General features: G+C 38.7%; 2 protein-coding genes across 3 annotated transcripts; both read left to right on the top strand.

Annotated features, from left to right (window-relative positions):
- The first annotated feature begins 219 nt into the window (after positions 1–219).
- LOC114827615 (transcription factor bHLH18-like) lies at positions 220–3,023 on the top strand. Of its 2 annotated transcripts, none has more exons than XM_029109713.2 (5): positions 220–439; positions 757–837; positions 1,073–1,627; positions 1,818–2,192; positions 2,442–3,023. In XM_029109713.2, exons 2-5 carry the CDS (start codon positions 802–804, stop codon positions 2,514–2,516), a joined length of 1,041 nt encoding a protein of 346 aa, XP_028965546.1. In that variant the 5' UTR covers positions 220–439; positions 757–801; the 3' UTR covers positions 2,517–3,023. The 2 variants fall into 2 exon arrangements, with proteins under 2 accessions (XP_028965546.1, XP_028965548.1); XM_029109715.2 differs by having other exon boundaries at positions 293–429.
- Positions 3,024–13,205: 10,182 nt separating this feature from the next.
- LOC114827613 (protein TUNICAMYCIN INDUCED 1-like) lies at positions 13,206–15,414 on the top strand. The gene is made up of 3 exons (XM_029109711.2): positions 13,206–13,530; positions 13,616–13,948; positions 14,422–15,414. The coding sequence occupies exons 1-3, from the start codon at positions 13,414–13,416 to the stop codon at positions 15,235–15,237; spliced, it is 1,266 nt and encodes a 421-aa protein (XP_028965544.1). The 5' UTR covers positions 13,206–13,413; the 3' UTR covers positions 15,238–15,414.
- Positions 15,415–15,447: the final 33 nt, after the last annotated feature.

The raw sequence follows: 15,447 nt of genomic DNA, 5'->3' as shown, positions 1-15,447 counted from the left end.
GTCTAAATTCTAATATTGTTGTTGCTTCATTGCCAACTGCTTGAATTAAAATTTCAATGGCTAGATAGTTGGTGAAGGATCCTGCTAGAAGTCCACAAAGCAACAAAATTGGATTTCTAGTTAATTTCTATATTTAATCCATAATTTAGCATTAAACAAATTAATAATCTAATTTGCTTGCTAGCTATAGTTAGCATTCAAACAAATTCACGAGGAACAATAGTACAAACTTCGAATAATAATGGGAACATTAGTAATCACATCTTGCTACCTATAAGAGAGAGAGAGAGAGAGAGAGTTCAAAGGTGAGGTACAGACAGATGAACTACACAAGAACTTAGCAAGAGCTATAAAAGCTTGAGGCTACGGGTCAAGGTCTTGTACGATCTCTAAGGGAGAGAGAGTCACTTGCAAGAAGAATAAGCTTTGGTCATTAATTGTTCGAGAATAAGCTTTCTTACTTCTAATACTATTCACTAAATATTTGTCGTATGATTCAGCTTCTTCTTCCAAAGTTTAGGGTTGTTTTTTCTTGCACAATTTTAGAGTTTTGATTTGCATATTTTGTACCGAAAGGGAGTCTGTTAAGAGATCCCACATTAGAGATGGAAGTATTGCATACGTGCTTAAAACATTTTCGGCTTCTTTTAATTTTTTCTTTTACCAATTGTTGATACTTGCATTCTAATAGAACACGTTGAGCGGATTGTTTTGTACGAGGCCAGTAACCTGTTACAATGATTTTGTTTTTTCCAGGAACCTCCCTTGAGCTCTAGGTCACCAAGAAAAAGAAGAAATTTAATGGAGATTTCATCAAGAGGAGGATTATCTGAGCTGGTAAGACGATTAATTCTGCAGAAACCCTTGGTGTCTTTTACTTATGGACAAAGATAAAAATATGCAACAAAGCTTCTGCCTTTTTATGTGTAAAAATTCAAGGATTATTTGGCACATAATTAATAATTTGAAATTGTATTAATATTAATGTTTTGGACTTGTTCGAAACAGATTATTTTGATGAATATTGTCTATTTAATTTGATAATAAAGAAAGAAATTGTTTTAACTTACAGGGAATGGAAGATCCCTTCTTCATCAACCAGTGGCAGTACATGAACTCTTTGGATGAGCTCGGTATGCTCCCACTAGCAGCTGCAATTGGAGATAATTTACAACACTCTCACTTCCACCCAACTTTCAACCTCAAAACTCCTATCGATAATTCTCATACTGGTATTGATAGACCAGCGAAGCAGCTCAAAACCGATGGATGGACTTCATGCAAAACCGATCATCTTGTATTGAATCCACAAGTTGCTTCCTCACCAAACATTCTTTCGTTCGTCAATTCTAATCACGGAAACCAAATGGTGGTGCTTAAGCCTAAGGAGGAGGCAGCAGCAGTGTGTTCAAAGAGCACCAACACTCTCCCTTCTGATATATTGCTTTCTCAAGGTTCATTTGGAAACCAAAATTGTTTATTTAAGGCCAGTCAGGGAACAAATAGGAACAGCACAAACCCTCGTCTTTCAGCAACTCAAGATCATATTATCGCAGAAAGGAAGCGCAGAGAGAAGCTCAGCCAGCGGTTCGTAGCTTTATCTGCACTCATTCCTGGCCTAAAGAAGGTAACAGAAATTATGTCCTCTATCTGTCAATTCACTGCAGATTTTATTCAAGGCATTCTTTCACATTTGATTGTCTCGTTTTTACTCCAAGCAACCAGTAGGTTTTGGGATGGTATCAGTTTTGAAATTTGGATTTTTTTACCAGCTGAATAGCGTTTCTAATCATGAGTCATTCTTCATGCTATGACAGATGGACAAGGCTTCTGTTCTGGGAGATTCAATCAAGTACATCAAACAACTGCAGGACAAGGTAAAGACACTTGAGGAACATACGAGAAACAAAAACATGGAATCGGTCGTGTTTGTGAAGAAAACACAGCTCTTTGCCAATGGCGACAAAACTTCCTCAAACGAAAACAACTCCACGGGCCCGTTTGACGCAACACTACCTGAAATCGAAGCAAGGTTCTGTGACAACAATGTCTTGATAAGAATCCACTGTGAGAAAAGGAAAGGAGTTGTGGAGAAAACAATATCGGAGGTTGAGAAGCTCCAATTAAAATTCATCAATAGTAGTGTCATGACATTTGGGAGCTGTGCTCTTGATGTTACCATTATTGCTCAGGTAAGTTTCCTTCTCAATTGCATGAATCAAATTTGTTGCTTCGTAATATTTCCAATGGAAATGATTTCCGCACGCTCATCTCTCCTTCTACAAACTAATATTTATTTATGTCCCTTAGACTCTTTTTTTATCCAATCCAAAAAGTAGAAATAAACAAGGGCGTGTTGGGGGATAAAATTGGTGTGTGGAAATCACTTCCCTAGTTTTAATCTAAAGTCATTTTTGAAACAATATCTTGATCTTTGGCAGATGGAAGCGGAGTTCAGTCTCTCGGTGCAGGATCTCGTCAAGAATCTACGCACAGCTTTCAATCTGTTCATGTGAACAGAATCTACGTGCGGCTTTCGATATGTTCTTTGCTGCAGAAGCTTCAGAATAAATAGGAGTATTTCCTCAAATATGCAACCAGACCAAGTTTAAGTACCCTTTTTAAGAATTTATGTTTACAAGGCCTGCAATCCTTCACCAAGTTACCTTCAAGCTTGTTTGCTGTCAGATTATTTTGCAGGAGGGTTTTTTCACATCACCTTTTTTGCATGGTTAACTTGTTTACCATGCTTATTTACCCAACTGTTGAAGCAGGTTATCTCACAGCTTGTCTACGAGCTTTTTTTTTTTTCCTTCAAGGAGTTTGCGAAATGCAACTCATCCCTTTGTGTCCCCTAGGGTTTTTTTTATAGGTGAGGATAAAAGCAGACATTTGTTTGGTCAGTGTTTTAGAGGCATCTTGAATATCTGATTTCGTAAGCCTCTTTTCGTAGTAATCTCCTTTTTATATGTAACCCTTTGGTTGACAATGTCATGGAAAATAAGTAATTTTGTGTTATTTTATGTGACAACGTAATGTCCTGTTACTTTATTTAGTTTCTTGCCGTTTGGACGAAGTTTCACTTTGGTTTCTACGTTTTAAATTTTATTGAATTTGTCAACAAGTGCAATACACCTTACATGTGTGTCAAACCTGTTACAGGGACTAATGAAACTTGATAGACTATAAAGTAAAACTTGATCCAAACTATAGGGAATTAAATCATGGTTTTGTCAAATTAAATATCAGAAAGACGGGTCAAAGGCCTACTTCTAACAACATTAATATTATCCCGAGCTTGGTAATTACCACCTGAAAAATTTGTTATGTGTGAGGTTTTATATCAAAATGACTTGGTATTAGTTGGAGTGGAGTTAAGATATTTAAACTCTTATTTTCTTATAAATACAGTTGATGTGAGATATATTAACAAGATCACCTTTTTTATTTGGGAGTTTTAACGAAAAGCCCGTTGTATGATGCGAGAAATTACTTAACACACAAATTAAACCCTCTTTTTGACAATTGTAGTATAGATGTAAGTAGGGTATCGTTCTAGGCCGGGGATTAGGAGGGATTGCTAATCTATTCTAAATTAATTTAAAAATATTAAATAAGACTCAAGGACACAAAATTAGGCTAAAAACTCTAATAACTCGAAACACACTTAAAATGACTCAAAACAATGAAAACAATTAAATTAAACACTAGGAACTGAAATGGACGGAAATTAAATTAAAAGACTAACAATAAAGCAAACTAACTAAATAATATAATTTAATAATGGATGGGTGTTTGGTTTTGATGAAAAGTAAATTAAACTTAATTAAATTACAGAATTGACAAAAACATAAAATTAAGGTAAAATGATAAATGACAGACTAGCTAGAGGGTTCTTCTCCACACATGACACATATGCAACCTAAATTGATTTTCAGTTGTTCTTTCAATAAATTGTGAATTTCAATACTCCAGATTAACCGTGAACAGCACTTTTTTAATCTTCAAGTTTTCCTTAAGTTATTGAATTGGACGGGAAAACGCATACAACAATTCAAAACATTCTTCAAAAGTCCCCTACGTGAAAAGCACAATAGAGATACAATCAAAGATCATTAAACTTTGTGAAAACTATAAGCATTGACGAGGCATTCGTAACTATGAAAAGCATGATACTCTTGCCAAGAATTTACTTAACGTGATTGTGACTAGCAACCTTTACTACTTGTGAAAATAAGTTCATAACGATTAGGTGAAATTCACTTATATTCTAGCATCAAATTCATGCATGTAAATTAAGCGTGCACTCTCAACCAACATACACAAATCAGTTTTTATACGAACAGATAAGTCAATTGAAATCACAACTTATGAAATCACAACCGAAGGTAATCAATTCATATTACAAATATATTCATGGCTTTGAATTAACCTCTAGCCAAAATAAATTTAGCTACGCATTATTCTAAAATTAAACCAAAAATTAAACATGAGTTTGAGAAGATAAAACCAAGAAAAATGGAGTGAAACTTTTCTCTGTGTTGCTCCCATTTCTGCTGGTCTCTGCCCTCAGTCCCGTGTCAGTCTCTCCTCCTCTTTCCTGCGCCTACTGTGCACTGGCCTCTTATTTTCTTTCCTTTCTGCGTGCTGACCTCCTGACCTCCTGACCTCTCGCTGCGCCTCACCGTTTCCTGCTTTTCCTTTCCTCTCTCCCCGTACTGTCTTCTTTCCTTCCCGTGCTCCCTTCTTGCGCCCACGTCAGTCTCTTCTCTCCCCCAATTATTTTTCTGTTCCGCTGCGTCTGTCTGCGAGCTGCCCAAAGGCAGCTCCCCCCCCTCTCCTCACGGATTTCCACTCTTCTCTGTCTCTTTGTTTTTCCTATTCTATTTCCTAGCGCTGCCCAAAGGCAGCTGCCTTTTTCCGCGCCCATTTCCTCTCTTTTTTATTTACTTCATCAGTCCTGCACGTTTTTCTCTCTTGGATTCCCTTATTTTATTTTCCTTTTTCTCCTGGCTGCCTCACTGCCCTCAATTCTGTCGGTCTTCACAGCTTTCCACCTGCAAGGGCCCGCATCAATCCCTTCTATCTCTCCTCTTGTTCCAAAATTATTCCCCCAGCTGTCTCCTTATTTTTCTTTTCTGACCTTTTACTTTTCTTCCGCTGGCAGCCTACCTTCTTGGATTCTCCTTTCACAATATAATACAAAATTGATTTGTATCATAAACTCTAAATTAGTAGCAGTTTCGGAATTAAGAACAAATTCAAGTAACAAATCCAAAACCAATATTCTATGAAACAATCAATTCAATGCATATAAAATAAACCAAAATAAAACCCAATCCAAAAATAAAATCAATATTCTTTCTGTTTATTATTTAAAACTCATTTATGCTATTTTTATTTTCTTTGCATAACAAATCCTATAAACACAAAAATAACATAAATAGCTCAAAAATATAAGGAACTAACTAAGAAAAGACGAGTGAATTCGAAGTAAAAATATATATAAATATGATCCGATCATTGTACTGTTCATTTTAACGAAAAACCATATTTTTACAATAAAAAGTCAATTCTGGTACTATTCACTTTACCCTTTATTTTGTCCTTATCGTTAAAACTCAAAGTTTTCAAGCCCTTTTTCAGCTCTTTTCATTAGTTTTCCTTTTTTATTTTCCTTGTCCAAATGACAGTGTTAAATACAAATGTGCAAGGAAAAAAGCACACAAAATGATTATCTAACAATCATAGGGATAATTGACACACCCCGACTAAGATTAAGGCATACTGGCCGTCACGTGAGAGTGACGTAGCCATGTGCATAGTGCGGAAGCAATAGATATAAGAAATATAAGAATAATTAAAAACCGAATTACTAAAGTGCACTACTAAGCAGGAAGTGATAGGAGTTAGTTACAAAAGTAAACATTCCTAATCAGAGCATAATAAGTCTAGGTGCAGTCCAGTAAGACAAGTACTAGTTATACAGTACCAGGAATGTCCTACTATTATTTAGATAGGTCATAACTGCTGACGTCCTCAAACCACCAACTGCAAGCTTACTTAAAACCTGGAGGGGCGCAAAACAGAAAACGTGGGTGGGCAAAAACAAATGTTTTACAAAATCATTTCATTTATCAACATAACTAACCCCTTGCTGTAAAACATGTATAATTTTTCCCAGAATCAAGATATAAGCATATACATAAATATATATGAAATCAATTCAATTCAATTCAATTCATATAATCATTTTCATATATATGCCATGCGAAGATATAATAGAATAAGCAATTCAGGTAAGAATAATTTCATAGAATTATAACATGTGAGCCGGAACCCCTATGGTAGTCTGTACGGCTGAATTCATAGCTCAAAAGTCACTCTAGCTGGAGTCACTACTATGACCTATACGGCAATATACTGCACAAAAGTCGGAACCAAACAAAAAGGTCTATACGACAATAATGGGTGTAATATAATCATGCTCAATATTGCTCTCACATAATAGCTGGGCGATAAATCGCTAATCACCTACGAGTTGGAACCATAAATAAGGTCCGTACAACAAGACTGTGCACCTAAATTGGATCCAATATGAGCATATGGTGCGGGAGGTGACATAATAAACAGGCCTGTGCCATATCTATGGCTAAATGACAATCACCCTAAGTGCAGTTTTATGAGCTCAACATTAATCAATCACATATTACCTCATCAATGATTCACATAACCAAATACAACTTACCTGAGCTTACCTGAGCGTCCACAGCACCACATTTATATGTATAAAGCATCACATACCAAATCATGTATGAATTATAAACTTATATGCATGGCATATATGGCATACTATTATTTAAACACATATTTCTAGGAAAATATCAAGTATATAATGTATACTGAAAACCAAAAGCCCACTCACAAGTATGTTGAAGGGTCGTAGCCCCCAAGTCGCCCTTGGATACGCTCGTCCTTAGGATACGTCTCACCTATATGCGAATTAACTATAAAAACGTTATTTTAAAGCACATAGACAAAACTAGCTAATAACTTCGCATACAAAGCTCAATTTTGGTATTTGAATATACCAACGTGACTTACACAACCTCACGAGCATCGTGATAATTTTAAAATAATTTTTCTGTGGCTCATGCGTCCTCACGCGCTGGGGAGAGCACGACCTCACGCGCATCATCTTTAACCTCCAAATGCCGGAACAGTGTCGTCGGCACCAGATTCTGGGCAGACCTGTAACTGCCTTTTTCTCACTCATTTTTGCACCATTTTCCACAAAATGCCACAAATTACAAGAGGAAGAAGGTTATACCTCTTTGGAGCTTCAAACCCCTCAAAAACTCTTCGGGAAAATCCTACCAAAACTGGCCACCTTTGAACCTCGTGATCCCGACGTCAAAACCGAGCCAACGAAGCACTCCGAGCTTTGTGAGAACCTCCTAGGGGCGCTATGAGTTGGATTGTCCTAAAACATAACTATTCCAAAAGTTCTTGAATAGTGCTCAACTCGGAGCTTGAGTTTTCAACGTGATAACGAACGAGTTCTTAACCGAAATGGGTACCTTTGAACTCGTAATGGAATAAGGAACACAATGGTGTGCTTCACACCCTCGATCTATGAAGATTTGGCTTGGTCCAAGGTTGTCCGTACGGAGGAGAGAGAGGAGAGAGTGAGTCCAAGAGAGAGAGTACAGGCGAGATGAGAGAGAAAGGGTATGGATGTATGAGTGGTTCCAAAATGCACACCAATCAAAACTCTTTAATCTTTTAGTTCTAATTGGGTCCAATTAGTTAGGGATAGAACTAATTGATCCAATTTCTTAACCCAAAATACAAACACACACCCGACGCTCAAGGGTAAATTCATCTTTTCACAACCACGATAATTATTTCTCGAGACGGGCTGTGACATAATAGTTGAATAGGATCATATAGGCTTGTATCAAAATTACTGCACATTAGCTGGGAATATAGCTAAGTAAGCAAACTGGTTTTTGGGATTGGTGGTTGCTGGAGAGTAATAAGACTATGAAAATTTGACAGTAGCTAGTTAGAGACAAGTGCTTATATTATAAGGAAGACTAATGAAAAGGGCTTGAAAACTTTGAGTTTTAATGATAAGGACAAAATAAAGGGTAAAGTGAATAGTACCAGAATTGACTTTTTAGTGTAAAAATATGGTTTTTCGTTAAAGTGAATAGTACCAGGTGCTTTTCATTAAAGTTCCCATTATTATAGCCTCAAAGGGTTATCAAAGTTTGAATTTTGTTCTCATTGGATGTGGAGGTCTTATCTTATAATTTAGGTGAATAATAATGTTCTCTCCTAGCCCCCACTTAGATTGTGATCTTTTGGTATGACGTTATGGCAACTACCTCTCTCAAGTTTCAAAAGAATAATCCCCCTTGATTGTAACCATGAATTAACATCACTTAGATGGGGGAAAAATTAAAGAAATAAGACAAATGTAGCCGTTGATTGGTCGAGCTTTCATACTGAATGAGTATAAGCAATTAATTTATTTGAGTCGCAAAGTCTTGCGCTAATTTTGTCCGTTAGTTTTGTAGTCTCATATTAATAATGATTAAAAATTGTCTCATATTAATCCCTCAAATTTTATTAGGGCAAGCTGGTACGAGATTAATAAATGATATCTCTGTTCTTGTCACAAAGAATTGGGTATTGTTAATGATTAGTTTTTTATTTTATTTTTTATGAGAAAAGTATGATATTCATTGGTGATTGGTTTTACTAAACTGTATTTAGGACTAGAGAGGGAGATGACCGACGACAAGAGAGAGAAGAAGGAGAAATATAATTCTGAGGTGTGTGTTATATCACCCCATTGTGCCTTCATTATAGTAGCAGGATATGTTATATCATTATCCTAATAGGATTACAATTCTAATAGGATAATATCTAACTTAGGGAATGTTCCAAAATATTCCTAGATACACCAGGATTTACACAATTACATTCTTAATCTAATATGACTCTCCCCCTTGAGTGTAAATACTCAAATAAAACATCGCATTAGGTCTTCAGCAGTTGAGGTAGAATAGTTGATGAAGTTGTCGGAATAACGGGTGAATGCAAGAAAGTATGCATTGGTAGCAAAACTTACAAAATCTCGTTATGGTAAAACCTAAGGTAGGTACAAAACCCATAGACTAAGGAGAAAAATGAGAAGTATGCATAATGTCTAAAACCAACGTCATACGGGACGAAAATAGTGAACTCAATGAAGTATGAACATCCCAAGATGGGTGCCTCATCAAAACCTTGTTAGGCAACAAAAACCTAGTGGGAAAAATGCTCTAATCGTAGGAAAAAGAATACATAAGATCAAGTGAGTATGCTTCAGAATACTCCCTCTGAGTTAGACATAACTTCCAAAAAATAAAACTACAAGCAATTCAACTCAGATAATTTATGCATACCGATTCCTTGGACGAGCTTCTGAAAAGTAGACTTGGGCAATGACTTGATAAAGAGATTGGCCAGGTTGTCCTAGGAATGGATTTGCTTGACTTCAATGTCCTAACGCTGTTGTTGTTGGTGAGAATAAAAGAAGTTCGACACTATATGCTTAGTGTTGTCTCCCTTGATGTATTCATTCTTTAACTGTTCGATATATGCTGCATTCTCTTTAAAGATCGTCATAGAAAGGTCAACAACGGTAGAAAGACCACTAGTGATTTGAATATGTATCATGACTGCTCTCAACCAAAAACACTCACGCGAGGCTTCATGCAAGGCTAGAATCTAAGCATGGTTCGAAGAAGTCATAACTAACGTTTGTTTGGTAGACCTCCAAGATACTACGGTGTCTCCAACAATAAAGACATAGCTCATTTGAGAACGTACCCTATGTGGGTCAAACAGATAACCAGCATCTTCGTAACCAATGAGGCAAGAATCAACCTGGTGACCGAGGAGGTAGGCGACTTCTCTAAAGGATTCATGGGTGTAGAACAAGCCTAAATCCATTGTACCTTTGAGGTATTGGAAACTGTCTTTAACACCATTCCAATGTCTACGTGTAGGCGCATTGCTGTATCTAGCCAAAAGATTAACAGTGAAGGAGATGTCGGGTCTAGTGTATTGAGTCAAGTACAATAAAGCACCGATTGCACTTGGGTATAAAACTTCAGGCTCCAAAATCTCTTCCTCATCTTCCTTGGGATGGAAGGGATCTCGTTTAGCATCTAGCTTCCGAACGATCATAAAAGTACTCGAAGGCTTTGATTTATCCTCATTAAAACATCGTAACACCTTTTGGGTGTAGTTTGATTGATGTACTAGGATTCCATCCAAACAATGGTCGATCTCCAGGCCAAGATAATATAGAGTTTTCCGAATATCCTTTATCTCAAATTTCGATTTCAAGTGAAAGACAATTTCCTCAAGCTCTGCAGGAGTTCCGATGAGGTTCATGTCTTTGACATAAACTACAACGATTACAAATCCAGAATGTGACTTCTTAATGAACACACATGGGCATAGTTCGTTGTTCACATAACCCTTACTTTTCAAATATTCACTCAGACGGTTATACCACATCCGTCCGTATTGTTTTAATCCGTAAAGAGATAACTTTAATCTAATCGAGAGAGTGTTTCGTGGTTTAGAACTATTTGAACCAATCAATGGAAGTCCTTCTGGAATTTCATGTAAATTTTCGTATCTAGATCTTCATAAAGATACGTAGTTACCACGTCCATAAGCTACGTATTTAGTTTTTCGGAAACTAGCAAATTGATAAGGTAGAGAAACTTTATGACGTCCATTACGGGGGAATACGTCTCCTCATAATCAATATCAGGACGTTGAGAGAAGCCTTGCTTTACGAAGCGTGCTTTGTATCGCACTATTTCATTCTTCTCATTATGCGTCCTTACGAAAATCCACTTGTAGCCCACATGCTTCACAAGTGGTGGAGTAGGAGCTACGGGGTCCAAACACTTTGTGTTTCGCAAGTGAATTGAGTTCGACCTAGATTGCTTGTTTCCAGTTTGACCAATCTATTTTTCGTCGACATTTATCAACGGAACATGGTTCAATGTCATTGCTACGCATGATGTCAGTAGCTATTGTGTACACAAATGCATCATCGATGATCATCTCATTCTGATTCCAAACCTCATTCAATATTGCATTATGGACGAAAATCTCGCAATTCTCCGGAGGCCAGTACGTCTCGTCTAAGACATCACTGTAGTCTAAAATAACCTTATGTGTTGGAACATATGAGTAGGCGATGGTCAGATTTAGACTAGGGTCACTAGTTTGTGCCGTTTTCCTCTTCCAGGGTTGTGAATCTTTTGAAACAGGAGGTTTGCCACGCTTCAGGGTAGAAGCAGATGATTGGCTAGCTGCTAATGTACCATGCCGTGTAGAAGGTGCGGCTGCCCTACCCTCGATGACAGTTCGCCCTTCCAAGGCAGTATTACAACATATGTTAAAGTACCTCTAAGTAGCGAATAATTGATAGTGAATCATAACCTACATAGATTCCCATTCTTCTCTGATGACTCATTTTGGTACGTAGTGGTGGCGCTATTGGCACATAGATTGCGCACCTAAATACACGTAAATACAAGACGTCAAGCTCGTATCCAGTAACCAACTGTAATGGTGAGTGAGGTTGGGTAACGGTAGGCCTCAAAAGAACCAAGTGTGAGTGCATCGGGACTACGAAAGATAGTCAACGGTTCAAAGAAACGAAATAATTTGTTGAATCGTTAATTGCCAAAAAAGTGAGCTTCAGGCCAATAATTTTGGATTAATTGTCAAATTAATGGACTGCGGTCACTTTAATTAATTCAATAGATTGCAACAATTCAAGTTTGATTGTAAAAGCAAAATAATAACTTTCGGGTTAATATTAGCTTAATAGGTAATTATAGGAGTATAGTTAAGAAGCTAGAATGCTAAAAAAATAGCATTGGGTTCGAAAAAAAATCACAACCCAATTCGGTGGGTTGGCTGCCGTGTACGAGTCAAGGCCCTAAATGGGGTATTGGGCCATCGGTTAGTTGCAAAGCAATCCAAGTCATTGCTGCTGGCCATGGACCATGGGTCTAGGATAAAGCCCAGCAGCTAACCTACTGGTTTTGGACCACAAAAGGAGCGGGAAACACTGGTCTGCACGGGGTTGGCTTGAGATGGGTGTGCGCAAAACCCAGTAAAAGCTGGCTTTGTTATGGATTGTTTCTGGGCAAGCCCAGCCACAAGGGCTGGCTTGTTGTGGTCTCGGGCTGAGGCACTACAAAGCCCAACAGAAGCTGGCTTTGTGGATAAGCCGTGACATGGCGAGCCCAGCAGCCATGGAAGTTGCAGGCGAGCCGGGGCTAAGGGACGAGCCCGCAAGCATCAGGCTTGCTGGTGATAGACCTAGGGCGTAAGAGCAAGCCCAACAAAGCTTGTGTTGGAATAAGCTAGGGCTGCATGCCCGTTTCATAAACCCAAACGAGGCTCTCGGCATGGTTGTCCAGTGCGGGCAGCAGGGGTCAAATGTCAGATCGACATCGTCCTTGGCACGACATGGCTGTATGCCAGCCGACATTCGTCGGTGATAGTAACGGCGCAACGAGAAAAAATCCTAGATTTTTACCCCTTTTTCTTTCGAATTCTAGGGTTAAAAACCTAATTGCTTCTAAATTAATTTCGATGCTTTGACTCACAAATTCTACATAGCATAATTGTGTAATGCATGAACAAATAAATGAACACATATGCAATATATATAATTGAAAGGAAAATATAAATATAGGAGGTTCATGCATCTTGAGAAATGTTTTCATGCTTCAAGGTTGTTTCAAATATCTTAATTTAGTTTAAAAGAACCTGATTGGCATAAAATAGTTGAGCTTTTGATGTTGTAGAAGAAAGTCTCCTCCACGATCCTTCAGTTCCTTAACTTCTAGCAAGAGCAATAAAATGTTATAGGCCTAATTTACTGAATTATATTTAGGACTAAAGAGGAAGAGGATAGGCGGCGTAAGAGAGGAGAAAGATACGTAATTCTAAGCCGTTTATTTTTCCGTAACGGTATTACCAACCTGAACCCGAGCAAATCACGCACGCCCTTGACAAAACCCGCGAAACACGCGGCCAAATCTCAGCCAATCACGCACGCCCTTGAAAAAACTTCCTCCCTTCCCATTGGTCCGTTTTCTCCACGTCATCACCCTCTAGATTCTGCACCACTTAAAATTTCCCAAAGAAAATTAGGAAAATAGGAACAATCCCGAGAAAAAACTCCCCACTTTCCCCAATCAATAAAAGTTAAACCCCAGAATCCAAAATCCAAATCAAACCCACCACCAAATTCATCCCCAAAATCCCAACATTACAGTTCCGATTCTTCCAAAAATTCCAAATCCAAAAACAATGGCTCTCAAACAGCTGTTTCTGATCCTCCTAACGACACAATTCCTACCGTCTTCTCTCTCTCTGATTTCCGCGCCGGAGCTTCGCCCTCCCTACGCCACCCCCAGAGCCATCTCCGTACGCCCTCTCTCTCTCTGCAATTGGAGTTTTTGGGTTCGGATTGGTTGATTGATTGATTGAGATTTGGTTGGTTGATTTGCAGGATTTGAAGGAGGCGATCGTGAAGGGATTAGGGTTTCAGGCGGAGGATTTGAATGTGTCGGGGTTCGATTTGAGGGACGCGCACGTGGGGCATTCGGTGGCGTACGAGTTCGATGTGGAGGTCGACAACAAGGTCCTACCTTTCAAGCTTCTGGAGGACGTCGACCGCTGGGATTACGTTGATTTGCCCATTTTTCGGGTCGAGGACGAAAATGGGTTGGTCCAGAAAGGCAAATCGGGTGGTGGGTTGCCTCAGGTTTTGGCTCCATTTCAGCTGGCTGGGCCCATGGAGCTCTGGATTCAGGACGCCAAAGACATGAGGATTTCGCTCCCTGTAAGTATTCGGCTATTAAATTTTGAATCGTTAGCCCAAGTTTTTTAATTTTTCGTACAAGCAATAGTCTGAAACTAATTTAAAATATGGGCTAATCCGCTATAGTCAATGTGAGTTAGATGAGATAGAACTAGACTCATAAAATATTTTTGATGAATTTGTTTATCAAAACGTATGCATGTGAGTTTCTTATTGTTATAGAAATAATTAGATTTTGGGGGTGATCTGAATACATGAAAAATGTTTAGCTGGAATTAAATTCAAGATTGGATTCTCACCGATTTTGGTGGCACGAAAACATCACAATAGCAATCCGTCATTTATTCGATGACACAGTAAAAGTTATAACTTGGTCTTAATTTGAAATATATGATTGACAAAATTAAAATGATGAAACCAAAAAATGCAATGTGACCAGCTGATTTGGGTTGAAATTTGGGAGTTTCGGAACTGATATGTTGAATGCTATGCAGCATGATGTGGATGCTGGTGTGTTGAAGAAGGTGATGTTAGCAGAAGGAGCTGTGGTCACGGTGAAGGGTGCGAGGTCTGTGAGCCTACGCCACCCTCTTCAGCTCTCATTGCCATTGAACCGAACCGGCAATGGGTTTGCTTCTGGTCTTGTGACCTTGGCTGAATGGCTGCGCCATGCTTCTCGAACCCAGTCATCTCCGTTGTTGTCTATCCGCATTGTTGGTCCGACTTCCCTCACATCACCGTCATCGACCTCTCCCTCCGTGAACAACAAGCTCAAGCTTAAGCGCCTTGCCCCAGGGCTTGTGGAGTTGTCCTCACCATCCAACACCAGGCCCATTTCCGTTGAGCTGCAAAACCAAGAGACCAAGGCCATTTTAACCCCGAGCTACTTCAGCACGGTCTGGCCCCTTGCTTCCGTCAATGGCTCGAATCCTAACTTGGTGGGTTTTGAGTCTCTACTTGCATCTGTTTTGGGTCCTAAGGCCAATAAGAAAGGATCCTTCAAATTATTGAAGGCAGATGTGTCTGCGCAGACATTTTTGAAGATCGGGTTTGGGGTGGAGAAGAAGCTCAAAGAAGAAGACAGGATTGATTTGAAAGGTTTCCGAAAATGGAGGGCAAAGCCTGAGACCTTAAGGTTGCATTTTGAGGTGCTTGCTAAGGTTGAGGGTGATAAAATCATACCGGAGAGAGTGGTTCCAGTTAACCACGTGTCAGTGGAGGACACCGTGGCACCCAGTGAGCTCTTGGGGAATGTCTCCATGTCCACTGTCCCCCTCATTCATCCTCCGGCAAGCCCCTATACCTTGTAAAGTTTTTCGGTTTAGGGTTTGCTGATACAAAATCTGGAAGTGTAAAGATATAATGATTTTGTACTTTCTTTTTCTTGAAACGTGAGGACGATTTAGATGAGGTCCGGTGATACTACTGTAAAAATTTATGTAATGAAGTTACCGAGGGTTTAAATTAATTTATGAAAATTCAGTAAAGACTTGAATATTGCATATATTATTTACAAATCT

Source organism: Malus domestica, chromosome 10, assembly GCF_042453785.1.
Source record: "Malus domestica chromosome 10, GDT2T_hap1".
NCBI classification, from domain to species: Eukaryota; Viridiplantae; Streptophyta; class Magnoliopsida; order Rosales; family Rosaceae; genus Malus; species Malus domestica.
This window is presented reverse-complemented; position numbering and strand designations above follow the sequence as displayed.

Bases quoted from the DNA above. Each gene is read 5' to 3' on its own strand.
- LOC114827615 (XM_029109713.2), top strand. From the start codon at position 802: ATGGAGATTTCATCAAGAGGAGGATTATCTGAGCTG. The intron at 838-1,072 runs GTAAGACGATTA...TTTAACTTACAG, and splicing joins GAGGAGGATTATCTGAGCTG to GGAATGGAAGATCCCTTCTT. The intron at 1,628-1,817 runs GTAACAGAAATT...ATGCTATGACAG, and splicing joins TCATTCCTGGCCTAAAGAAG to ATGGACAAGGCTTCTGTTCT.
- LOC114827613 (XM_029109711.2), top strand. From the start codon at position 13,414: ATGGCTCTCAAACAGCTGTTTCTGATCCTCCTAACGACACAATTCCTA. The intron at 13,531-13,615 runs GTACGCCCTCTC...GTTGATTTGCAG, and splicing joins CCACCCCCAGAGCCATCTCC to GATTTGAAGGAGGCGATCGT. The intron at 13,949-14,421 runs GTAAGTATTCGG...AATGCTATGCAG, and splicing joins ACATGAGGATTTCGCTCCCT to CATGATGTGGATGCTGGTGT.